Raw genomic sequence first — 27,308 nt, forward strand, 5'->3', positions numbered from 1 at the left:
GGGGGGACGGAGAGCGAGGCGAGCGGGGGGGGGACGGAGAGCGAGGCGAGCGGGGGGGGGACGGAGAGCGAGGCGAGCGGGGGGGGGACGGAGAGCGAGGCGAGCGGGGGGGGGGGGACGGAGAGCGAGGCGAGCGGGGGGGACGGAGAGCGAGGCGAGCGGGGGGGGACGGAGAGCGAGGCGAGCGGGGGGGGACGGAGAGCGAGGCGAGCGGGGGGGGACGGAGAGCGAGGCGAGCGGGGGGGACGGGAGAGCGAGGCGAGCGGGGGGACGGGAGAGCGAGGCGAGCGGGGGGGACGGAGAGCGAGGCGAGCGGGGGGGGACGGAGAGCGAGGCGAGCGGGGGGGACGGAGGAGCGAGGCGAGCGGGGGGGGACGGAGAGCGAGGCGAGCGCGGGGGGGACGAGAGAGCGAGGCGAGCGGGGGGGACGGAGAGCGAGGCGAGCGGGGGGGACGGAGAGCGAGGCGAGCGGCGGGGGACAGAGAGCAAGGCGAGCGGGGGGACAGAGAGCAAGGCGAGCGGGGGACAGAGAGCAAGGCGAGCGGGGGGACAGAGAGCAAGGCGAGAACTGGAGGAAAGCTACTTCGTCAATATATTATTGCAATTGTGGGGAGGAAGGATGGGGGGGGGGGGGGTAGTTGGGGGTCTCCATCTCATGAGTTTTTTGACCTTTTTGCCCTGAAAGGAGTTTGTAGTAGCTGGAGATACAAAAGGGTCCAGCGAACATAGGAGCGCTCCCAACATCTCCAGCGAGTCGTGCACTGCACCCCACACACGGGGACACACCCCGCCTCGTATGACAGTACCACTACGTGTTACACAGACGAGTATCCGGGGTCAGTAAAGTTCCGAGCCAATCCAAGGGGCTGTCTCAGATTATAGAAACATGGCGGCCCGGCACTCGTGTCTATCGGCTGTATCTGGCAGTGCAACACTTCTCTGAATTTGGGTTTAGCTGCAATACCAGGTCGAGCCTATAGACCAGAGTGGCGCTGTTTGTGGAGGAGGGTAACCGGTGTATTATATAGGAAGGGCACCCATCAAAAAAATGGCTTTGTCACCGTTGGCTAAAATATCATTTACACAACAAATAGTGGATAAATCAGGTAACGTTGGCGCTCACCTCTCGGCAGAAGCTGACGATGTTCTCCCACAGCTCCTTGGCTTCGCCCTTCATCCGTCTGCCTCCTGGTTTCGGGCCCGGACGCTCTCCCTGCGACGCAGCATCCGTGCCCCCATGTTACGGTGCTGTGCCACATAGACCTGCGGCGTGTGACATGCCACGCAGTGCGAGCAGCGGGTCTCGTTTATGAGGGTACACGCCGGGCAGGGCCACTCTGTCCTACGGGCAATGGGCACGGGGAGGACTACTGTGCTGGACGGTGACGGCAAGCACTCTGTTCCGGTCGTACTGGGGTCGCTCTCGGTCACCCGCGTGGCTCCCGCAGACACAACACCGGCCGGCACCGCCAAGGTTACGATAAGTGCATTTTCCACATGACCAACTGGTATCGGGGATTTGTGGCTCGGTGGAGGATGGAGGTCGTCTCAGCCGGCGTCACCTCTTCTTCCAAGACGCTCAGACGTTTAGGAAGGCGACTCGAGGCGGCGGGAGGGGGAGAAAGTGGATTATCCGGGGCCACTTCTCTCCGGCTTCGCGGAACAGGAATGTTATGGGGTCCCGGTGAAAGTGGTAGTGCAGGTAAGGGTCTGGGAGAGTCCGGGAGAGAAGAGGCAGCTTGTTCCTCCGGGCCTTGAAACGCAGCAGGAGGTGGAAGAACCTCGGGAACGACCAACGCCTCCGGTGGTATTTTGGGCAAGGACAGTTTACGTGGTCCACCGCACGCCGAGCATGAGGAGGAGACGGGAGTGTTGTGTAGAGGGTACAACGAGGACAACTCCAACCGGAATTCAACGTAGGCTGGAGAACAGGGCTGGTTATATCCTCGGGGTCCGATTCTTGGACGGGGGATCTTGCGTCTTCGTGTGGTCCACGGATGACGCCATTGGGGACCGGTGGAGGGTGGCAGGAACCCACAAATCTGGCAGCCGGGTGGGTGGAGGTGAAGGGTTGGTTGGAGCAAGATTGGTGAAGGTGCAGCGGCTGCAGGACCAACGCTGCTCAGCGGAGCTCAGGCGGAGGATGTGGTTCAGATCCGGGAGGTTACGAGGAGCTTCACATATTGAGCAATGTCGCTGCCCGTGGGGGTTCAGGAAGGTGCATCGGCAGCATGACCACTCCCCGCCTGGGGAGGGGGCAGCCATGGGGTCTGGAAGCCTGAGGGCGAGAAACACGGCAGATTACAGTATCTGTAAGGTCCACTGGTTACCAAAGATACATCAATCCTATCAGTAAAGTTTCCTAGGAAATATTGCACCCTCGCCCACGGGCAACCCGCGCACAAAGAGCGGCCATAAAGATAAGCCGGGCAGTAAATAGCCGACCCATATCGGCAGGAGCGGCATGAGGGTGGCGTGATGGACTCAACATGAAAGCCGCGAGGCCGGCTCCGCTTCACACGCCCGAGAACTGCGGGCCCAACATCCCCATATACCGGCCAAGTGATGAGCTGTGGATCGCTGCCAGCTCTACACTAGGGATCAGGCATGCTCAAATGCGATATGTCCAATACCCCTTTCCCCTCCCTCAACCTCTAGGTTATGTATGGCTGTACAGTAGGGATCAGGCATGTTCAAATCCGATATCCCCTTTCCCCTCCCTCAACCTCTGGGGTTATCAGACATATCACGTCTTGAACATGCCTGATCCCTACTGTACAGCCATGCATAACCCCTGAGGTGGAGGGAGGGGAAAGGGGTATATATGGCTGTACAGTAGGGATCAGGCATGTTCAAACCCGATATGTCTGATACCCCTTTCCCCTCCCTCAACCTCTGGGGTTATCAGACATATCGGGTTTGAACATACCTGATCCCTACTGTACAGCTATATATACCCCTTTCCCCTCCCTAAACTTCTGGGGTTATGTATGGCTGTACAGTAGGGATCAGGCATGTTCAAACCCGATATGTCTGATACCCCTTTCCCCTCCCTCAACCTCTGGGGTTATCAGACATATCGGGTTTGAACATACCTGATCCCTGCTGTACAGCTATATATACCCCCTTTCCCCTCCCTAAACTTCTGGGGTTATGTATGGCTGTACAGTAGGGATCAGGCATGTTCAAATCCGATATGTTCGATAACCCCAGAGGTTGAGGGAGAGGAATGGGGTATTGGACATATCGGATTTTGAACATGCCTGATCCCTACTGTACAGCCATACATAACCCTAGAGGTTTAGGGAGGGGAAAGGGGTATCTGACATATTGGATTTCAACATGCCTGATCCCCTACTGTACAGCTATAAATAAACCCAAAGGTTGAGGGAGGGGAAAGGGGTATGTATGGCTGTACAGTAGGGATCATGGATGTTCCAAACCGATTTGTTCGATAACCCCAGGGGTTGAGGGAGGGGAAAGAGGTATCAGACATAATCGGATTTGAACAAGCCTGATCCCTACTGTACAGCCACACATACCCCTTTCCCCTACCTCAACCTCTTGGGTTATGTGTGGCTGTACAGTAGGGATCAGGCATGTTCAAATCTGATATGTCCGATATCTCTTTCCACTCTCTCTCTCTCTCGAGGTCTATAGACATATTACATGGCTGTACGGTCTACCAATGGCAGGTTATATATATGTATGGCCACTTATCTTTTGTATCCCTAGTACCCTGAGTGCACATGGGTGTAATGTAAACGCTAATTCAGTTAAAACAAAAAAACAAAAACAGTATCGGCAAACTTTGATGCTCCAGCTGTTGTGAAACTGCAATTGACAGCCCGTCCTGACAGCCGCAGGCGGAGGGAGTTGTAGTTTCACAACAGCCATAGTTCTGCAGATTGTCGACTCCCGATCTAATAGTTTACATGTCGATGAGCCAATATGTCTTTGATGTTGCATTTAAAGGGATTTTCTGAAAAAGGATGATTTTTTTTTCAAGAAACAGCGCCACTCCTGGTTCTGAGGCCGTGTCTGGTACTGCAGCTAAATTTTATCAAAATACATTAAACACATCCAATGGCAGAAGTTCGTAATGGTTATGGCTAGTAGATGAGCTAAGGGGCCCCAATCCACAGCCAAACTCTCCCCGACTCCATCACACAGAGAGCAAAAAGGATCGGTGGTCTGAAATCCGACATGCCAGGTCTGATCTCCCCCCGACATATGAATGACCACAAAGCAGAATGCGGCCTTGTAGACAGCGACGATCCCGCTGACTGGTGCACAATAATAAGTGATGACACCCGGAGATAAGTGCAGTGAGAAGGAGTAAAACAATAGTCTATCAGCGAGCGCGGAGTTGACTCGAGTTCTTATATGGTCACATTGCAATACAACCTATCGCTCTGCAAACTCGCTGAACGTCCCTACGTTTCTTCACTATACACTAAAATAGGGGATAATGTAAAAACCCCTTTAAGAGGGTTCATCTCCCCCCAGATTGGGACATCAGGTCAAGAGTGCACCGAAGTCATCGCAACGTATCAGCCCGATGCAGAAGTGAAGGATTCTGGGAAGCCCCTTTAAGGCCCCTAAATTGAGCTGGACCCGACCATTCGTGTGTATGGGAGCACCGGCTGTTGTACGGCCACTGTTCCCGGCTGGCACGTCTCCGCAGCGGCTTGGCACAGCGGCAGCACAGACTATGTCTATTTATCTAATTGTACCTAATCTGCATGTTAATAGCCGTCCCGTAAAATAAACCTGGGTGTGGGCAGGATTGATCACGCACGACCTGAGCAAACAGGATGCGGCGCACCGAGAGAGGACATTTGTTTTTCCCATCGGGCTGGGTTACTATGCCAAGGGTATGATGGCCAAAAACTGGGCACCCGTCACTAATACAGCCGCGTGTCATACCACCTTTCCCCTCTAGTGGCCGCTGCAGAGAAAAGGAGCAGCTGATGGCAACTGCTTCGGGGAGGGGCAGATCAGGAGCTCTTAAAGGGTTTGTCTATGACAAGTTGACCCTCTTTTACACTGGTAAATGGGCTATTGAAGGTCTGATCATCTGATTGAAGATGCAAAAGAAATGGCACCATGCACAGCATAGTGGTCGTGAACGGTACTGCACGCTGCCTCCCATTCACTTATAAGGGAGAGAGGCTGCAGTACCGATCATGGCCACTGCACAATGTATGGCGCTGTGTACTCCTGTACTCCTTCAATCAGCGGATCGGTGGAGTGGTTGGAGTCAGCTCCCCTCTATCAGATACCAAAGGTCACCTGAACTTAAAAAGGACTCACCAGGTTTTGGCCATCTAATCTGAGAGCACCAAGATGTAGGGACAGAGACCCTGATTCCATCAATATGTCAATAACTGGGATGATTGTTATAGTTTTGATAAAAGTCATTGTTTTCTCTACTGCAGATCTAACAGAGCTCTGAATGCTGAGCTGTGTATAATTCTGCACACACCACTGACTGGCAGCCTCCTGTCCATAACCCCGCCCCTGACTGGCAGCCTCCAGTCCATAACCCCGCCCCTCACTGGCAGCCTCCAGTCCATAAACCCGCCCCTGACTGGCAGCCTCCTGTCCATAACCCCGCCGCTGACTGGCAGCCTCCTGTCCATAACCCCGCCCCTGACTGGCAGCCTCCAGTCCATAACCCCGCCCCTGACTGGCAGCCTCCAGTCCATAACCCCGCCCCTGACTGGCAGCCTCCTGTCCATAACCCCGCCGCTGACTGGCAGCCTCCTGTCCATAACCCCGCCCCTGACTGGCAGCCTCCTGTCCATAACCCCGCCCCTGACTGGCAGCCTCCAGTCCATAACCCCGCCCCTGACTGGCAGCCTCCAGTCCATAACCCCGCCCCTGACTGGCAGCCTCCAGTCCATAACCCCGCCCCTGACTGGCAGCCTCCAGTCCATAACCCCGCCCCTGACTGGCAGCCTCCAGTCCATAACCCCGCCCCTGACTGGCAGCCTCCTGTCCATAACCCCGCCCCTGACTGGCAGCCTCCTGTCCATAACCCCGCCCCTGACTGGCAGCCTCCTGTCCATAACCCCGCCCCTGACTGGCAGCCTCCTGTCCATAACCCCGCCCCTGACTGGCAGCCTCCTGTCCATAACCCCGCCCCTGACTGGCAGCCTCCTGTCCATAACCCCGCCCCTGACTGGCAGCCTCCTGTCCATAACCCCGCCCCTGACTGGCAGCCTCCTGTCCATAACCCCGCCCCTGACTGGCAGCCTCCTGTCCATAACCCCGCCCCTGACTGGCAGCCTCCTGTCCATAACCCCGCCCCTGACTGGCAGCCTCCTGTCCATAACCCCGCCCACACCACTGATTGGCAGATTTCTGTGATTGGGTGGTGGGGTTATACAGAGCTCAGCATTCAGAGAACTGCCAGATCTGCAGCAGATAAAGTGGTGATTTTATCAAAACTACACTAAGCTGCCCAGTAAGTGACAAATTGCTGGATTCAGGGTCTTTGCCCCTACTTCATGCTGCTCTCAGATTAGACTCAGTTTTGGTCTATTTACCTGTTAGAAAACTTCTGGACAATGCTACAGTTCTTACAGAATCCAACTGGAGGATATTTGGGGGTCCTGCGGAGCTTCGCTAGCAACAGAGGGGGACGGCGCCTAGCTGGCGACAGAGGGGGGGGATGGCGCTCAGCTGGCGACAGACGGCGCTTACCTGGCGACAGACGGGGGGGGGGTAGTGACGGATCTTACCTGGCGACAAACTCGGGGGTTCACGGCGCTTAGCTGGCGACGGTAGGGGGGGGGGGGTGCGGCGCTTAGCACGACGGCACTTAGATGGGGGTGTGGTTTGTTCTTCCTAGGTCTCACTGCCATCAGGGCAGCAGGGGAGGTTTCTGTTGCTGCAGGCTGCTCCCCAGTGATGTCCATAGGTGGTTAGTAAGGAAACACTTTGGAGATGGAGGTTTGTTTTTTTTAACAATGTTACTGCCCCTTTAAGAAGAATTTCTCTCACTATTGTCCGGGGAAACAAAAAAAACAATTAAAACCACTTCAAAAAGGCTCCCATTACTCCTCCTGTCATATCTGTATGTATCTATGCAAGAATTCTGGAACAGCTAAATAAAATGTGCTGTCCCTCTGTTAATCCTCCTGGAAATGTATGAATAAACTGATAACTTTGCATTAGCAGTCAGGATCGTGTCCCTGTGCATCCAGACAGTGTCCAATCAGGGTTTATCGTATTATGACACCTTTTAGGCAAAGGGAATGGGATCGCCTAAAGGTCAACTTATTCAGATATTTCCAGGAGGAATGGCAGAGGTACTGGAGGGGAAAAAAAATAAAAAAAATTAACCAATTTAATCAGATATTTCCATGGAGGGGGAAAAAAAAAAAAAAATCAAATTTAGATATTTCCAGGAAGAATAACAGAGGTACGGAAGTGGAAAAAGAACCAATATATTCAGACATTTTTATGAAGAATGAGAGAGTTACGGGAAGAGAAAAATAACCAATTTTTTTTCAGACATTCCCAGGAGGAATAAACAGATGTATGGGAGGGGAAAAATAAATGGAAATATCTGAATAAATATATTTATTTTTTCCCTCCAATACATCTGTTTATTCCTCCTGGAAATGTCTGGGAAAAAAATGGTTAATTTTTCCCTCCCATACCTCTCTCATTCTTCATAAAAATGTCTGAATATATTGGTTCTTTTTCCACTTCCGTACCTCTGTTATTCTTCCTGGAAATATCTAAAATTTAATTTTTTTTTTTCCCCTCCATGGAAATATCTGAATAAATTGGTTAGATTTTTCCCCTCCAGTACCTCTGTTATTCCTCCTGGAAATAGCTGAATAAGTTGACCTCTAGGTGTTCCCATTCCCTTTGCCTAAGAGGTGTCATAACACGATTTGGACACTATCCTGACTGCTAATGCAAAGATATCAGTTTATTCATAAATTTCCAGGATGAATAACAAGAGGTCAAGAAAGGGGAGAAAAATACCAATTTATTCCTATATTTCCAGGAGGAATAACGGGTACAGGAAGGGAGAAAAAATACTAATTTATTCCCACTTTTCCAGGAGGAATCATGGAGGTACAGGAAGGAGACAAAATACCAATTTAGTCCCACATTTCCAGGAGGAACAACAAGAGATACAGGAAGGAGAAAAAATACCAATTTATTCCTATATTTCCATAAGGAATAATGGAGGTACAGGGAGGGGACAAAAAACTGTATTCCCACATTTCCAGGAGGAACAACAAGAGGTACAGGAAGGGGAAAAAATACCAAAGTACTCCCATATTTCCAGGAAGAAAAATAACATACAGAGTCCGGGGTCCGCCGCGCCCGTATGTTTATATGTTGGCGGCTTCTATCAGGGTATCAGGACCGATTCAATCCCCACGTGCGCAGATTGGCCGCGACAGCTGCGAGTCCTCGGGGTTAATTTAAAGACACACGAACCCTGATGGACGGAGAACGCGTTTTGCTTCCTTATGAGAATCTGAAAATGGCAGCGCTGGGATTTTATAATTTCTCAGGAATCAACAGAAATGAGGAGCCGAGAAAAAGGTCAAAGCAAAACGACCGGTGTCCATTTACAACCGCAAGAATCGGCGGGAGGCGACCGGGTGCGATCTCACGGGGAGGGGCCGGCCCTGCCACCGCCGCCGCGTGACTTTAAGAGTCAGCGGTTCTGTAGGTGAAGGGCGATGAATACAAGGAGGAGAACAAACTCAAAAGGAAAAAGATCCGGTCTGTATGGTACCACGCCGGCGGCATGGGGATACCACGGCGGCGGCATGGGGCACCCCGAACCCCCATAACGAGACAGCTGGACCCCCGAGACCTGATCATCCACCTCTGTAACATCAAAGCCTTCTACTGTTTATGAAACAACAATTCAGGAACCTCTCTTCTTACAAGGTTGCATCTGCCGTCCCTCTGTTACTCCTCCTGGAAATGTATAAATTAATACGCTCGGACGCTACAAATCTCTATGGTCCAAAAAGGTTTATGTTCATATTTTTCCAAGCGGAACAGCACCGGGATAAAGAAAGAATTATGGGCAGTTTTCAAAACTGACCGCACATTTTTTTTCTGCCAAAGAATGGTAAATGGTTAAATTGCCCCCCCCCCCCAAAAAAAAAAAAATATAAAAAAAATTAAAAAAAAAAAAAAAGTGCGTTTGGTTTTATCCCTAACATGTGAATGGAGTGCTGATTGCTATGGGAAATGGTAGTGCCCAGATGTCAAATGTATTCACACATTTCCAGGAGGAGCAACAGAGGGAAGTGTTCCAGCATTATATTATTTTATATTAAAGGCAACTCATTTCTGTAATGAAAGAAGTCAGGGGAGCGGCGCTCGGTCCCCCGGGAAAAGGCTGCAGATGAGCCCCCCCCGGGGAAAGGTCGCCCCCCCCCGCGCCCCCCCCTGCACCTGCTCGTCCCATGTGTCACAGCTTAGTGCCACTTTCTCCTAACGTAAGCAGTTGTACGGCTCTGAATAATCAGATTACATGGAAGCCGGGAGCGAGTCCCCACAGACCCCGGCTCTCCAGCTGCTGCAGAACTACAGCTCCCAGCATGCCCACCCAGGCTGGCCACCACTGCCCTAGGCTAAGGCTATGCTGGGGACAGCTGATGCCCCTGCTCTCTATGGGAGCCACGCAGCAGCATGTCCGTCACACCGATTACTCATCCATACACAGGGTCCATTGTACGACCTCGTCCTGCGCCGCCGTCACCGGTGCCCTCCGTACACTGCAGCTAAATACAAGAATATCACACTCTGCTGCCCCTCAAACATTACTCCAGGGGTCACGGATGAGGATGGCAAAATTAAAGGGGCACTCCATTTCCAAGATATGTCATCAGTATGTGTGACCCATGGGGGTCCGATCTCTCATATATATCACCCAGATGAAAATTGCAAGTTTAAAGGGGCACTCCATAGCCAAAATATAACGTCAGTGTGTGACCCAGGGGCAATCCGATCACCCATATCAATCACTGGGATGAGAGTGACAAGATTAAAAGGGGCACTCCATCGCCAAGATATGCCATCCATATGTGACCCATGGGGTCCGATCACTCATATATATCAACCGGATGAGGATGGCAAGTTTAAAGGGATACTCCACTGCCAAAATATAACATCGGTGTGTGCCCCCGGGGGGGTCCGATCATCCATATAAATCATCCGGATGAGGATGGAGAGTTTAAAGGGACACTCCATTGCCACGATATGTCGTCAGTGTGTGATCCATGGGGTCCGATCACCCATATAGATAACCCAGATGAGGATGGCAAGTTTAAAGGGATACTCCATAGCCAAAATATACTATTGGGGTGTGACACGGGGGGGTCCGATCACCCATATAAATCATCCGGATGATGATGGCAAGTTTAAAGGGGCACTCCATCACCAAGATATGCCATCCATATGTGACCCATGGGGTCCGATCACTCATATATATCAACCGGATGAGGATGGCAAGTTTAAAGGGATACTCCACTGCCAAAATATAAACATCGGTGTGTGCCCCGGGGGGGGGGGTCAGATCATCCATATAAATCATCCGGATGAGGATGGCGAGTTTAAAGGGGCACTCCATTGCCACAATATGCCATCAGTATGTGATCCATGAGGTCTGATTGCTCATATAAATCACCCGGATGAGGATGGCAAGTTTAAAGGGATACTCCACCGCCAAAATTCTAACATCGGTGTGTGACCCAGGGGGTCCGATCACCCATATAAGTCATCTGGCTGAGGATGGCAAGATTAAAGGGGCACTCCATTGCCAAGATATGCCATCAGTGTGGGATCCATGGGGGTCCGATCACCTATAGATATCACCCAGATGAGGATGGCAAGTTTAAAGGGATACTCCATAGCCAAAATATACTACCATTGGTGTGTGACCTGGGGGGGGGGGGGGTATTGTCCGATCCCCCATATAAGTCATCCGGATGAGGATGGCAAGTTTAAAGTGGCACTCCATCGCTAAGATATGCCATCAGTGTGTGACCCATGGGGCTGCAGAGATGGCATAGCGCTGTGCCACCTTCCCAGGCACTATGATTATGACTGATCAGACAGGGCACCTCCAGATCCAATTTTTTGCCCTGGTACATGGTTATAGCCAAGTGCCCCTATTGTGCCCCGTGCACGGGCATTTTCTGGGGGTCCCACCACAGAATAACCTGGCACCATAGGAAAAAGGATGATAATAAAGCTGCCCGCATCCATCATCATCATCACTGATTAGCCTCCCGCCACCCATACACAGGACTATCATGCCCCCGGGTGATGCCACCACCACATCCAGTTACACATCATACAGCCGCTGCGTGGCACGAGCTGCAGATCCCGGCACAGCGGCCTCTTACCTGTGAGTCCTGTACACAGGGATGACTGTGCCCTGCCACACGGCCCCCGGGAGCCCGCTCCTATGCCAGCCCAGCAGGCTGAGGCCAGGGTGCGCGCTGCCCATGGAGCCATGCTGTGTCTTGCCCTCTGCTGCCAGGGAAGACGCCGAACTCCCCATCTAGATCCCAGGCAGTGAAGAAGAGGAGTGTGCCCGGGGGTGACCGAGGGCATCAGAGAGGGAGCGAGCGCCGGCACAGGGAGGGCACAGCTGTCAGGGAGGAGGGAGGGAAGGAGGGCACGAGGCTGAAGGAGGAATCACCTTTAGGGAGGGAAAGGAGAGAGCAGTGAGAGGACGCCGGCTGCGGCGCTGCCAGGTGACGGGTGACACTGATTCCAGGCATGCACTCCACATGTTATTGGGCAGTGACGGGCAAGAACCGCAACCCGTCCGTCAGCATTCACGGGTAATTACAGGAGCGGGCGTCACGAGAGTCACCGGATACACACAAGATCATCAGCCGGGGAGACATTAATAAAAAGGGTCATTAGGCAACAGTAAAAATGTGTCAGCACATGCCCGGGAGGTGCGGAAGCAACATGGCGGCTGTTTATATCCCGGCACCAAGGCTACCTATAGTCTGCACTGAAAGTCTAGTGTTCATGAAGCAGGAGGCCAGGATGAACATTCCTTCCATTAACATGGCCGATTATTATATCCTGGCACCAAGGCTACCTATAGTCTTTACTGAAAGTCTGATGTTCATGAAGCAGGAGGCTCAGGATGAGCATTCATTGCATTAAATGGCCGATTATTATAGCCTGGCACCAAGGCTACCTATAGTCAGAACTGAAAGGCTGGTGTTCATGAAGCAGGAGGCTCAGGATGAACATTCCTCGCATTAACATGGCCGATGATTATATCCTGGCACCAAAGCTACCTATAGTCTTTACTGAAAGTCTGATGTTCATGAAGCAGGAGGCTCAGGATGAGCATTCATTGCATTAAATGGCCGATTATTATAGCCTGGCACCAAGGCTACCTATAGTCAGAACTGAAAGGCTGGTGTTCATGAAGCAGGAGGCTCAGGATGAACATTCCTCGCATTAACATGGCCGATGATTATATCCTGGCACCAAAGCTACCTATAGTCTTTACTGAAAGTCTGGTGTTCATGAAGCAGGAGGCTCAGGATGAGCATTCATTGCATTAAATGGCCGATTATTATAGCCTGGCACCAAGGCTACCTATAGTCAGAACTGAAAGGCTAGTGTTCATGAAGCAGGAGGCCAGGATGAACATTCCTTCCATTAACATGGCCGATTATTATATCCTGGCACCAAGGCTACCTATAGTCTTTACTGAAAGTCTGATGTTCATGAAGCAGGAGGCTCAGGATGAGCATTCCTCGCATTAACATGGCGGGTGTTTATATCCTGGCACCAAGGCTACCTATAGTCAGAACTGAAACACTGGTGTTCATGAAGCAGGAGGCTCAGGATGAGCATTCCATGCATTAACATGGCCGATGATTATATCCTGGCACCAAGGCTACCTATAGTCTTTACTGAAAGTCTGGTGTTCATGAAGCAGGAGAATCAGGATGAGCATTCCTGGCATTAACATGGCCTATTATTATATCCTGGCACCAAGGCTACCTATAGTCTTTACTGAAAGTCTGGTGTTCATGAAGCAGGAGGCTCAGGATGAGCATTCCTTGCATTGACATGGCCGATTATTATATTCTGGCACCAAGGCTACCTATAGTCAGAACTGAAACACTGGTGTTCATGAACCAGGAGGCTCAGGATGAGCATTCCTTGCATTAACATGGCTGATTATATCCTGACACCAAGGAAACTCTGGTGTTCATGAAGCAGGTGGCTCAGGATGAGCATTCCTTGCATTAACATGGCCGATTATTATATCCTGGCACCAAGGCTACCTATAGTCAGAACTGAAACACTGGTGTTCATGAACCAGGAGGCTCAGGATGAGCATTCCTTGCATAAACATGGCCAATGATTATATCCTGGCACCAAGGCTACCTATAGTCTTTACTGAAAGTCTGGTGTTCATGAAGCAGGAGGCTCAGGATGAGCATTCCTTGCATTAACATGGCTGATTATATCCTGACACCAAGGAAACTCTGGTCTTCATGAACCAGAAGGCTCAGGATGAGCATTCCTTGCAGTAACATGGCGGGTGTTTATATCCTAGCACCAAGGCTACCTATAGTCTGCACTGAAATGCCGGTATTCATGAACCAGGAGGCTCAAGATGAGCGTTCCAATGCTTAACATTTCTTCTCGCAGGTTTGTTTGTTTTGTTGGGTTTTTTTTGGCCGACGCTTCCTGATCTGCAAGTTTTCCACCGCACTGGCAGGTCGTGGGTCCAGCCTCTCGGCGTGCACTTTGCTCAACAATTAATAAATCAGAAAAATGCAGAGCGATAAGGAAGCAGAGAAGGGAAAATGTGTAGATCCTGTTTCCAAAATGGGAAAAACCCTTTAAAAAAAAAAAATAAATAAATAAAAAAAAAAAAAAGGTGATTATTATATTGCTCTTACCACCTTCTCCCAGTAGAGGGAGTGTGTGAGTTCACCGCATTCTATTCATTCTCTATGCAGTGAGCTCCCCCTAGTGGTGGCTGCCAGGAAGTAGAAATTTATCATTTCGGCCTCTGCTGGGGATTTGGAGCTCTGTGTCAAGAAAATAACAAAAGGTTCTACAAAGTCATCAAACTAATCAGCACCGGATGCTGGATCTAACCATGGAAAGGTGTAAAAACCAGATCTAAAGCCTCCTATATGAGATGGAGGAGGAAGCGAGAGGTGGTATTTCCTAATACACAACTCCCTAGATCCCAAAAGCAGAATATAAGGTTTTTCTACAGAAGCCGGACCTGATGTACAGGAAAAGATAAAGTCATTTAATGCAGGTATTATGTAGGCAGCACATCCCACGGCTTGTCAGTAATAAATGCCAGTCACCACTGATCTCACAGATTATACATAGTAGGGGTAACACCCCCCGTAAATCTGGCTGCAGTATCAGCCCATAGCCAAAAAATCACGTTCACCTAGTCTGTAAAGCGCTTGTGTCATGGAAAGTGAACTGTACATGATCGTTATAAAGAATTAAAGGGTTAATCCCGGCTTCATAAATGTATATCATATTGGATAGAGCTTGTAAAAACAAGCAATTTTGCAATTTACTGCTTCTTAAAATTTGCAACCGTTCCTGAGATATTCACACTTTTTCTTTGGTTTACAGCCTGTTGCCTAGGAGACCGACCACCGCTGCTAAATGAAGAGCACTGCGCTGAAGCTAAACAGTACAGCAGAGCTACAAAGCGGCACTTACAAGCTCTGAAGCTGGATGGGATTAGGCGGTAACAGCACATGCCAAAGATCTACAGAGAAAAAGAGCTTGTAAGCACTAAGCATGTTGTGCGGTCTAGCAGCAGTGGTGGTCGGTCTCCAAGGCAACGAGCAGTAAACAAAAGTGCTAATATCTCAAGAACGGTAGAAGATTTTAATAAGCAGTAAATTGCAAAAGTGTTTATTTTTACAAGCTCTATCCGAGAAGATATACATCAATAATGAGGAGACAATCCCTTTAAGGGATTTTTTTTGTATTCTATGTTAATATCCATTTATCCGTTATTTGATATTCCAAAAAGTCTGAAAATCTGGAATTTGTTTCCAATAATGAAAATGTAATTAAATAGGCAGCGCGTGGGCATCCGGGAAGTGTACAGGTCATAACGACGTGAGAAATCCCTGGCGAGATGGGGAAAACTGACAAACCCCCGGCCCGATACAGACGTGAGAAATGTGCCGAATAATCCCAGGCGGGGGGTGGAAGGGGGGCACTAAAAAACACCCACTCAGGATTCTCCCTTTTATCTATGAATGGCAGTGATAAGGAAACCGGGCATCATAAAACGTTATAATATCCGCTCCTAGGAAAGCTGGGTGGTGAGGAATGATGCGTCCACCCAGCTTTCCCAGATTTCTGCCCTGATTGGCTTCGGAGCGTGCTGGGACTTGCCTTAGCGGTAGAGCTAAAGGTTGGTGACCATTACTGACCGCTCATAGGCACAAAATTTAGCGTTTTTTTGATATTTTTCAAAAAGGGAAAAATCCAGGTATTTAATGAATAGGACGATAACATACCCCAACTTTTTAGGTCCCGGGGTGAAACGCGAGGCGATCTCCGCACCCTGTGACCCAGTTTTCGTCTGGTGGGTTCAGTTACCAGCAACTGTTCTCCAGAAATAGCTTTACACCACTTTATGCCGCGTCCGCGCCTTTAAATAGCCGTTTTACTGTAAAGAGATGGCGGCAATAAACGCCACCGAAGGAAACGCGAGCGCAAATGTCTTCACAGACCTGACCCTGTGATACAATGTACAGTGTCAGTGCGCCGCCTACATGCAATGTACAGAGTCAGCGCGCCGCCTGCATGCAATGTACAGCGTCAGCGCGCCGCCTGCATGCAATGTACAGCGTCAGCGCGCAGCTTGTATGCAATGTACAGCGTCAGCGCGCAGCTTGTATACAATGTACAGCGTCAGCGCGCCGCCTGCATACAATGTACAGTGTCAGCGCGCCGCCTGCATGCAATGTACAGTGTCAGCGTGCCGCCTGCATGCAATGTACAGAGTCAGCGTGCCGCCTGCATGCAATGTACAGAGTCAGCGCGCCGCCTGCATACAATGTACAGAGTCAGCGCGCCGCCTGCATACAATGTACAGAGTCAGCGCGCCGCCTGCATACAATGTACAGTGTCAGCGCGCCGCCTGCATACAATGTACAGTGTCAGCGCGCCGCCTGCATACAATGTACAGTGTCAGCGCGCCGCCTGCATACAATGTACAGTGTCAGCGCGCCGCCTGCATGCAATGTACAAAGTCAGCGCGCAGCTTGTATACAATGTGCAGTGTCAGTGCGCAGCTTGTATACAATGTGCAGTGTCAGTGGGCAGCTTGTATACAATGTGCAGTGTCAGTGCGCAGCTTGTATACAATGTACAGTGTCAGCGTGCAGCTTGTATACAATGTACAGTGTCAATGCGCAGCTTGTATACAATGTACAGTGTCAATGCGCAGCTTGTATACAATGTACAGTGTCAGTGCGCAGCTTGTATACAATGTACAGTGTCAGTGCGCAGCTTGTATACAATGTACAGTGTCAGCGTGCAGCTTGTATGCAATGTACAGTGTCAGTGCGCAGCTTGTATAACTGGGTAAATGTGGTGTCCTCTAAATAACACAGCACACAGCCATTAATGTCTAAATTGCTGGCAACAAAAGTGAGTACACCCCTGAGTTAAAATGGACAAATTGTGCCCAGTTAGCCAGTTTGGCTCCCCGGTGTCATGCGACTCATTAGTGTTACAGGTCTCAGGTGTGAATGGGGGGCAGGGGTGTTACATTTGGTGTTCTCTCACACACTCTCTCATACTGGTCACTGGAGGTTCAGCATGGCTCCTCATGGCAAAGAAGTCTATGAGGATCTGAAAAAAAGAATTGTTGCTCTACATAAAGATGGCCGAGGCTATAAGAAGATTGTCACCACCCTGACACTGAGCTGCAGCACGGCGGCCAAGACCATACAGGGGTATAACCAGACAGGATCCACTCAGAACAGGCCTCATCATGGCCGACCACAGAAGCTGAGTGCACGAGCTCCACGTCATATCTAGAGGTCATCTTTCCAGTATAGACGTATGAGTGCTGCCAGCATTGCTGCTGAGGTTACAGGGGGGGTCATTTTTAAGTGCTCAGACCATACGCTGCACACTGCATCACATTGCTCTGCATGGCTGTCATCCCAGAAGGAAGCCTTCTTCTAAAGATGACACACAAGGATCTATCCGCACTGCCAGAGAAGAAAGATCATTGAAGATCAACGGGGATTAAGACCTCGTATTTTATTGTTCTACGCGTTTCGGAGCTGTAAAACCCCTTCTTCAGGAACAAAAAAAAAATAAATATACTTTTCTTCCATCTCCTTTAACGCCATCCTCCTGGGTTCTGCAGCAGCCTTCCTCAACACGTGGTTATAGTTGTTTTGTCTTTAAAACACAACCTCACAAGGTTAGTGCACCTTTAAAATTCTTTCTGGTACACCGGATAAGACACCATTTGCGCCCCCCTTCTTTGTCATTTCAGTTTCATTACATACAAACATGATGCGCAAAAAAGCCCACCTATTGCTAAAGACAAAAAGTTATGGATTACTGGAACCGTCCTGTGGTCTGATGAGACAAGCAGGTGATTAGGACAAAGACAAGTGTGTCCTCCCTACAGTCAGGCATGGTGGTGGAAGGTCATGGTTTGGGCCTGCAAAATGCTGGAGGCTGTGGGGGCTACAGATCATTGAGGGAACAATGAATGCAACATGTCCTGTGACTAAAGCAGAACATGATCCCCCTCCCTTCATATTCCAACATGATAATGACCCCAAACACCTCCAAGACCACCACTGCCTCATTAAAGAAACTGAGAGTAAAGGTGCAGGACCAGCCGAGCGTCCCCAGACCTAAACCCTGAGGAGCATCTGTGGAACCTCCTTACACGGAAGATGGAGGAGCACAAGGTCTCTAACATCCACCAGCTCCGTGATGTCACCATGGAGGATGAAGAGGATCCAGCGGCTCCTGTGAAGCTCCAGGCCCAAGAGAGTGAAGGCCGTGCTAGAAGATAATGGTGGCCACACTTGGGGCACAATTTCTCCATCTTCACTTAGGGGTGTACTCACTTTTGTTGCCAGCGGTTTAGACATTAATGGCTGTGTGCTGAGTTAGTCAGAGGTCACTAAACTTACCCTGTTACACAAGCTGCACAGCACACCGACGCCGTACATTGTATACAAGCTGCACACTGACGCCGTACATTGTATACAAGCTGCACACTGACGCCGTACATTGTATACAAGCTGCACACTGACACTGAATACAGGCTGCACACTGACACCGTACATTGTATACAAGCTGCACACTGACGCCGTACATTGTATACAAGCTGCACACTGACGCCGTACATTGTATACAAGCTGCACACTGACACCGTACATTGTATACAAGCTGCACACTGACACCGTACATTGTATACAAGCTGCACACTGACGCCGTACATTGTATACAAGCTGCACACTGACGCCGTACATTGTATACAAGCTGCACACTGACACTGAATACAGGCTGCACACTGACACCGTACATTGTATACAAGCTGCACACTGACGCCGTACATTGTATACAAGCTGCACACTGACGCCGTACATTGTATACAAGCTGCACACTGACGCCGTACATTGTATACAAGCTGCACACTGACACCGTACATTGTATACAAGCTGCACACTGACACCGTACATTGTATACAAGCTGCACACTGACACCGTACATTGTATACAAGCTGCACACTGACACCGTACATTGTATACAAGCTGCACACTGACACCGTACATTGTATACAAGCTGCACACTGACACCGTACATTGTATACAAGCTGCACACTGACGCCGTACATTGTATACAAGCTGCACACTGACACTGTACATTGTATACAAGCTGCACACTAACACTGCACATTGTATAAAAGCTGCACACTGACAACGTACATTGTATACAAGCTGCACACTGACACCGTACATTGCATACAAGCTGCACACTGACACCGTACATTGTATACAAGCTGCACATTGACACCGTACATTGTATACAAGCTGCACATTGACACCGTACATTGTATACAAGCTGCACACTGACACTGTACATTGTATCACAGGGTCAGATCCTCAGTGCTGTCCCAGGAAAAAAATATGTGAGGGGTGTACTCACTTTTGTGATATACTGTAAGTAAACAGTTGTGATCGTACGTCTGCCCCTTACGTGATTGGCTTCTTCTCCAGCAGTCCAATAATCCAGAATGTCTGATAATCTGTCACTTTATTGGGCAGATTAGAGACATTTTTGCGGTTACGTGTGAGAATGAAGCGCGATCACTTTTTTTTAGTCAGATGAGGAGACGCGGCCCGGGGAGGTGCGGATCACGTGTCCACGACTGACGGAGCCACGCCGGAGCGGACACATGATGAGGCATTTCCTATACATTACCGCTCTATGTATAAAGCCTAAAAGCCTCTGTACACATGGGGTGAGACCAGCTAAGGAACAGAAGACAGTTCCTGCACCTCATCTCCCTGTATAAAAGGATTGCAGGATGGTGGATGAAGGGAGACTAAACTTTAGTGGGGTCCTATGGGGGGGGGGGGTATATGGTAGTCACAGTGAACCATTCCCAATTAGAGACCCCCAGTGGCCCATGATTGAGTAGAATGGGCGGCGCGGTAATACTGCATTTCCCCTGCAGTGGCCGCCGTAGAGCACGGCCCGGAACGTCGTCTGTAAAGCGGGGGGGGGCCCGGAACGTCGTCTGCAAAGCGGGGGGGGGGGCCCGGAACGTCGTCTGTAAAGCGGGGGGGGGGCCCGGAACGTCGTCTGTAAAGCGGGGGGGGGGCCCGGAACGTCGTCTGTAAAGCGGGGGGGGGCCCGGAACGTCGTCTGTAAAGCGGGGGGGGGGCCCGGAACGTCGTCTGTAAAGTGTGGGGGGGGCCCGGAACGTCGTCTGTAAAGTGTGTGTGTGTGTGTGTGGGGGGGGGGGGGGGCGACCCAGAACGAAGTGGGGGCGACCCAGAACGTCGTCTGTAAAGCGGGGGGGGGGGGGGCGACCCAGAACGTCGTCTGTAAAGCGGGGGGGGGGCGACCCAGAACGTCGTCTGTAAGGCGGGGGGGGGGGGCGACCCAGAACGTCGTCTGTAAGGCGGGGGGGGGGGGCGACCCAGAACGTCGTCTGTAAGGCGGGGGGGGGGGGGGGCGACCCAGAACGTCGTCTGTAAAGCGGGGGGACCCAGAACGTCGTCTGTAAGGCGGGGGGACCCAGAACGTCGTCTGTAAAGCGGGGGGACCCAGAACGTCGTCTGTAAAGCGGGGGGACCCAGAACGTCGTCTGTAAAGCGGGGGGGACCCAGAACGTCGTCTGTAAAGCGGGGGGACCCAGAACGTCGTCTGTAAAGTGGGGGGGGGGGGGGCCCAGAGCAGCGGCTGTGGGGGGGTATGGGGGTTTGGAACATCGCCTGACCGTACCTGGATGGGCGGTGAGGAGCAGCAGCAGTTCTCCGGAGAGGAGCGCGGCAGGCGATGGATGGCGACACCCCCCCCCCCTGTGTGAGGTAAGATAACGCCCGTCCTGTGCGACGCCCGGACCCTGCGAGACGCTGATAACAGAATATCTGCGCAACAACTAGAAATGGAGGATGACGAGACCACACAGAAGTCAGGACCACGAGGCCTGGAGGGATGAAGACCCAACGGACCCCCGGAGAGGAAGTCTGCACACCCCATCACGTCTGGATGGGAGAGGAATCGATTTCATACAAGTCCCTTTAAATTGTTTTTCCTGGAACCAGCAGCGCCCCCCGTATACACAGGAGGTGTCCGGTACTGCAGTATTTACTTCAATGGGGCTGAGCTGCAATACCTGACACGGCCCCTGCACAAGGGGGCGCTAGTATTAAGAGTCTACACAGGATTGTCTGTCCCCGGGGGGCAGCTGCGGCCCCCCGTGCTCTCTCACCTCCGGATAGTCGGGCTCTTTCCTTTATACACTTCTTCCTTGTACAGAGGAGCCGGCGTCAGCAAAACAATGGCTGAACTTTACCCACAAAAGGGGCCAGAAAATATCAACGGGCGTCACATGGCGGAGAACAGGGGGTATTATATAGAGACGATCAATGGGGGTCCTGCACTCAGGTGGGCGCAGATGATGGGGGGCTCCTGCACTCAGGGGGGCGCAGATGATGGGGGGGTCCTGCACTCAGGTGGGCGCAGATGATGGGGGGGTCCTGCACTCAGGTGGGCGCAGATCATGGGGGGCTCCTGCACTCAGGTGGGCGCAGATCATGGGGGGCTCCTGCACTCAGGTGGGCGCAGATCATGGGGGGCCCCTGCACTCAGGTGGGCGCAGATCATGGGGGGCCCCTGCACTCAGGTGGGCGCAGATCATGGGGGGCTCCTGCACTCAGGTGGGCGCAGATCATGGGGGGCCCCTGCACTCAGGTGGGCGCAGATGATGGGGGGCTCCTGCACTCAGGTGGGCGCAGATGATGGGGGGCTCCTGCACTCAGGCGGGCGCAGATGATGGGGGGTCCTGCACTCAGGTGGGCGCAGATGTTAGGGGGCTCCTGCACTCAGGTGGGCGCAGATGATGGGGGGCCCCTGCACTCAGGTGGGCGCAGATGATGGGGGGCCCCTGCACTCAGGTGGGCGCAGATCATGGGGGGCTCCTGCGCTCAGGTGGGCGCAGATGATGGGGGTTTCCATCCCAGTGCCCACAGAGGTGAAGTCAGAGTCATGATGGGCGCTGTGGGCTCCGCTCCGGTAATCCCCGATCCGTTATCTCTTTCCCTATCAGATGTCACTTACCTTGAGGACTCCCAGGACCGCGCCGATCGCTGCCGGTTCCTCCTCACCCGGTTTCCTTCCTCTCCTCTATTTCCGGGTCTCCGCAGCTCAGCAGCTCCACCCGCCGGCAGAATGACGCAAGCGCCGCCCCGTGCGCACAGCGGACTACAAATCCCAACAGCCACCGCGCCCAGGGTCTCCAGCTCGGGGGCCCGGGGAGTGGCTCCATAGAGAGGCGTGACTGCCCATGTGTGCGCTATTCCTGCTTTTCTGCAGCTCTCCATGCGGCTCGGGCATTAACTAAAAATAATTCTACACCATTTCCATATTCTCGTCCTATATAGTCACATCTGTTCCTGGAAAAGCTGGGTGACAGCCAATATGGCCGCCATTACTGTAGTCACCTTAGGAATATGTCAACCCTAGCAACCAGCACTGGATACATCAATGTGACTGGTTGCTAAGGGCAACTACTCCATCTTGTGTTCAAATACCTGCTATAATCTCCCCTTTTTTTTTTTTTAACCCTTCCTTCAAGAACCAAAACTTTTTTATTTTTCCGTAGCCGTAGGACGACATTTTTTCACGTTACCATAAATTGGGCTAAAAAAAAAAAAAAAATAAAAAAAAAGGAAAAAAATGTATATAATAAAAAATAAAAAATATTAAATCTAATGTAGTTTGTTGGGTGTAACCCAAAAAATAATATTAACTCAGGGTTTTTTTGGGGGGGGGGGGGGGGGAACTTTCACCTTGCAGTAATAAATACTTAGCAACTTTGGTTTACTTTTCACCTTGGTTACCAAATTTATAGCGTTTCTCATTTATTTATTTTTTTTTTTACACCCCCCGTACCCCTCCCCGGAAAAAAATAAATAAATTTAAAACTCGCAAAAATAAATAGTGAGGTATCAGGCCTTATTTTTTTTATGGGGCGAGTTTTAGATTTTATTGATAATTTTTTGGGATTGGTACAATTTGTTAATCTCTTTTTATTCCATTTTTATTGGGAGGTGAAACCCTTTTCCCCTCAGTTACGGTTTTATTTTTCCATGTCGCCGTATGGGATAAATATTACAATATTTTATTCGGTCGGACAGTTACGCACGCGGCGATACCAAATATGTTCATGTTTCCAAGAAAAATGTGTGATAAACTTTTTTTCTTCATAGTATTTTCACTCCATTTTATATATATATATATATATATATATATATATATATATATATATATATATATATATATATATATATTATTTTTTATTTTATTTTTTTAATTTTTTTGGTATCCCCCCCCCCCCTTTTTCCAAGAGGGACTTGAATCTGCGATCGCTTGCACGATCCTGTAATTGCGGTGTGGTGTTTTGTAAAAGTACTGCCCTTATGAAGCCTAAACATGGCGGACAGTGGGCTGCTGGCGGCCATGACAGCTCTATCAGCACCACAAGGGAGGGGGGGGCTGATAGACGTTGGACGTGACACCTTACCCCATTTCCAAACTCTTTAAAATACCGCACATATCAAAGATTAAAAGTTGGGAAGATCGAGGCCCCGTAGGGTGGAAGAATACACCAGAATAATGGCTGCCACTGGGTAGCCCACAGCAACCAATCAAATCACAGCTTATATATTTCCATAAGGATGTAAAAAAAATGAGGTGAAATCTGATTGGTTGCTCTGGTGGTATACACTGGACCATAATATAGGAGAAAAGGAGGCAGCCAATCAGATTTCACCTCTTATTTTTTACATGTTTATGGAAAGATATAAACAGTGATTAGATTGGTTGCCGTGGTGGTGGCCATTGGCCCATAACAAGGGAAAAGCAGAGGTAACCAATCTAATCACAGTTTATATCTTTCTATAAGCATGTAAAAAATGAGAGGTGAAATCTGATTGGTTGCTCTGGTGGTATCCACCGCACCATAATAAAGGAAAAGAGAGGCAACCAATCAGATTTCACCTCTTATTTTTTACATGCTTATAGAAAGATATAAGCTATGATTAGATTGGTTAGCTCTGCTTTTCCTATGTTATGGTCCGGTACATACTACTATAGCCACCAATCAGATTTCACCTCTCATTTTTTCCATGCTTATGGAAAGATATAAACCGCAATTAGATTGGTTGCTATGGAGGTATCCACTGAACCATAAAGGAAAAGCAGAGGCAACCAAGCTAATCGCAGTTTATATCTTTCCATAAGCATGTAAAAAATGAGAGGTGAAATATGATTGGTTGGTATAGTGGTATCTACCGGACCATAACCTAGGAAAAGCAGAGCTAACCAATCTAATCATGGCTTATATCTTTCCATAAAGATGTAAAAAATGAGAGGTGAAATCTGATTGGTTGCCTCTCATTTCCTTTATTATGGTGCGGTGGATACCACCAGAGCAACCAATCAGATTTCACCTCTCATTTTTTACATCCTTATGGAAAGATATAAGCCATGATTAGATTGGTTACCTCTGGTTTTCCTAAGAATGTAAAAAATGAGAGGTGAAATCTGATTGGTTGCCTCTTTTCCTTTATTATGGTGCGGTGGATACCACCAGAGTAACCAATCAGATTTCACCTCTCATTTTTTACATTCTTATAGAAAGATATAAACTGTGATTAGATTGGTTACCTCTGCTTTTCCCTTGTTATGGGCCGAGGGCCACCACCACGGCAACCAATCTAATCAAAGTTTATATCTTTCCATAAGGATATAAAAAATGAGAGGTGAAATCCGATTGGTTGCTCTAATGGTATCCACCGGACCCTAATGAAGGAAGAGAGAGGCAACCAATCAGATTTCACCTCTTATTGTTTACATATTTATGGAAAGATATAAGCCGTGATTAGATTGGTAGTTATGGTGGTGTCCACCGGACCATAAGAAAGGAAAAGCAGAGGCAACCAACCTAATCACGGCTTATATCTTTACATAAGCATGTAAAAAATGAGAGGTGGATTCTGATTGGTTGCCCTCGCTTTACGTTTCTTATGATTCGGTGGATACCACTATAGGAACCAATCTAATCACAGCTTATATCTTTCCAGAAGTATGTAAAATATGAGGTGAAATGTGATTGGTTGCCTCTGATTTTCCCTTGTTATGGTCCTGTATTTTTTTTTTTTTTAGACAAAATCTACTTTTCGGGGGATTGCTCCGCAGCTTTCAAAGCATAAATGATCATCCCCTTAAAGGGCACATGTGTATGGCCATATTATGGATTCCTATCTGCCACCAAGTGTAAAAATGGCTGTTCCAAAACTGGTTTCGTCCCCTAGGGCTTTATTTACACCTAGAAATACTTCAGGAATGCCAAATAGTACAATTCAGATCTTCGCATGCACAATTTGTTCAGATTCTTCGTATGGTCACATGAGGGGGCGGAGCATTATACAGTATCAGGCTCCGCCCTCTTATGGATAATGTCTGCCATTTTAATGGCAGTATGTCTCACTTTCGCCCAGAGCCGCGCTGATGATGTTCCGCCTCTGCCCGTGTCTCGTAGACGTGTTTTACTGGGCACCAGCGCCTTCACCTGGCGGAAGTGACAAGCGGAGGACAATCCCTTTAAATATAAATTTTGAGAATAGAGAGACTTCCAGGCTCAGTTCAATCTTACAGGACCCCATATAGGAAGAATAAGTGCAGCATGTGTCATTATTACTTTAAAACACACCTCAGCTGCTGCAGAACCTCTTTTTTTTGACAAGTAAAGGGGACATTCCTATTTACCAGTCATCGTTTTCACTCGCCAGGTCTGAAGCTGAGGGACGCAACGCTGCCGCTGCTGAAGAACCTCTTTCTTAGTGAAAGCATTTTTAAGTAAACTAATATCATTTGTAGATTAAAAATTCTCTACTGATTTACAGTAATGGAGGAAAATGGTGACCATGAGGGAAGCTAGGATTTTCCCTTTTGTTTTTTCTTCTACTCTCAATCAGGCTGATACCAGAGAACAATAGGCTTTAGTAAATAAATACGTAATTACTTACCGGTAATGTGTTTTTTCTGAACCCATGACGGCACCCTTACATCATGGTGCCATCATGGGTGCTGGAAAAATACGTAATTACTTACCGGTAATGTGTTTTTTTTCTGAACCCATGGCGGCACCCTTATATCGTGGTGCCATCATGGGTGCTGGAAAAATACGTAATTACTTACCGGTAATGTGTTTTTTCTGAACCCATGACGGCACCCTTACATCGTGGTGCCGTCATGGGTGCTGGAAAAATACGTAATTACTTACCGGTAATGTGTTTTTTCTCAACCCATGATGGCACCCTTACATCGTGGTGCCGTCATGGGTGCTGGAAAAATACGTAATTACTTACCGGTAATGTGTTTTTTCTGAACCCATGACGGCACCCTTACATCGTGGTGCCGTCACGGGTGCTGGAAAAATACGTAATTACTTACCGGTAATGTGTTTTTTTCTGAACCCATGACGGCACCTTTACATCGTGGTGCCATCATGGGTGCTGGAAAAATACGTAATTACTTACCGGTAATGTGTTTTTTCTGAACCCATGACGGCACCCTTACATCGTGGTGCCGTCACGGGTGCTGGAAAAATACGTAATTACTTACCGGTAATGTGTTTTTTCTGAACCCATGACGGAAAAATACGTAATTACTTACCGGTAATGTGTTTTTTCTGAACCCATGACGGAAAAATACGTAATTACTTACCGGTAATGTGTTTTTTCTGAACCCATGACGGCACCACGATGTAAGGGTGCCGTCATGGGTGCTGGAAAAATGAGTATATCCGTCTTCATAGATGGATATTTTCGGACAATACAGGTATTTTTGCGGTTTACCGTTTATTAAAATTTGCAGCCGTTTTTGAGATAAACACACTCGTTGCCTAGGAGACCGACCACCGCTGCGGTCTATCTTGTAATCACTATGCTGAGCAGGGTCAGGATTAGGAGAAATGAGCATGCTCCAGAGATCCTGGCCAGCTTCAAAGCAGTGGAAAGGAGAGTGTTAGCGCTAGGCATGCTCCACTGTCTAGCAGTGGTGGTCGGTCTCCAAGGCAACCATCTGTAAATAAAACACAAAACTTTTAATATCTCAAGAACGGCCGTAAATTGAAATAAGAAGTAAATTGCAAAAGTGCTTATATTCATAAGAGCCATCTGAAAATACCTAATTTATGAATATGGGAATAACCCCTTTAAACAAGTTGTACAGGATTAGACCCATGGACAAGAGGGGGCGCTGTTTCAAGAGTTTTAGCCCCCCATGCTAATTTTTCTCATCATAGACCTTCCATTTTACAAGTCATTTAAAGGAGGCTGGAGATCCAGGCACGTTTGCCTCCCTTGAAGATAAGCGGCACCAGACATGTTGCCGCTTATCTCTGTTTTATTGAATTAACATGCAGAAGTTATGGCTGTCCTTCCGGTCTCCACAGACAAGTCACAAATGAAGCGGACGAGGAG

At 49.4% G+C, this 27,308-nt stretch overlaps 1 protein-coding gene across 1 annotated transcript in view; it reads right to left on the reverse strand.

Annotated features, from left to right (window-relative positions):
- The window catches only part of CAPN15 (calpain 15), a 29,665-nt gene extending 18,070 nt beyond the window's left edge, over window positions 1-11,595 (reverse strand). The window contains 9 exon segments of the mRNA XM_075318199.1: window positions 1,124-1,171; window positions 1,173-1,196; window positions 1,198-1,443; window positions 1,445-1,540; window positions 1,542-1,880; window positions 1,883-2,023; window positions 2,025-2,051; window positions 2,053-2,278; window positions 11,406-11,595. Of these exon segments, the coding sequence (XP_075174314.1) occupies window positions 1,124-1,171; window positions 1,173-1,196; window positions 1,198-1,443; window positions 1,445-1,540; window positions 1,542-1,880; window positions 1,883-2,023; window positions 2,025-2,051; window positions 2,053-2,278; window positions 11,406-11,563 (1,305 nt within the window). The 5' untranslated portion in view covers window positions 11,564-11,595.
- Between the last annotated feature and the right edge of the window lie 15,713 nt (window positions 11,596-27,308).

The sequence above is a fragment of the Anomaloglossus baeobatrachus genome, chromosome 7, assembly GCF_048569485.1.
Source record: "Anomaloglossus baeobatrachus isolate aAnoBae1 chromosome 7, aAnoBae1.hap1, whole genome shotgun sequence".
NCBI classification, from domain to species: domain Eukaryota; kingdom Metazoa; phylum Chordata; class Amphibia; order Anura; family Aromobatidae; genus Anomaloglossus; species Anomaloglossus baeobatrachus.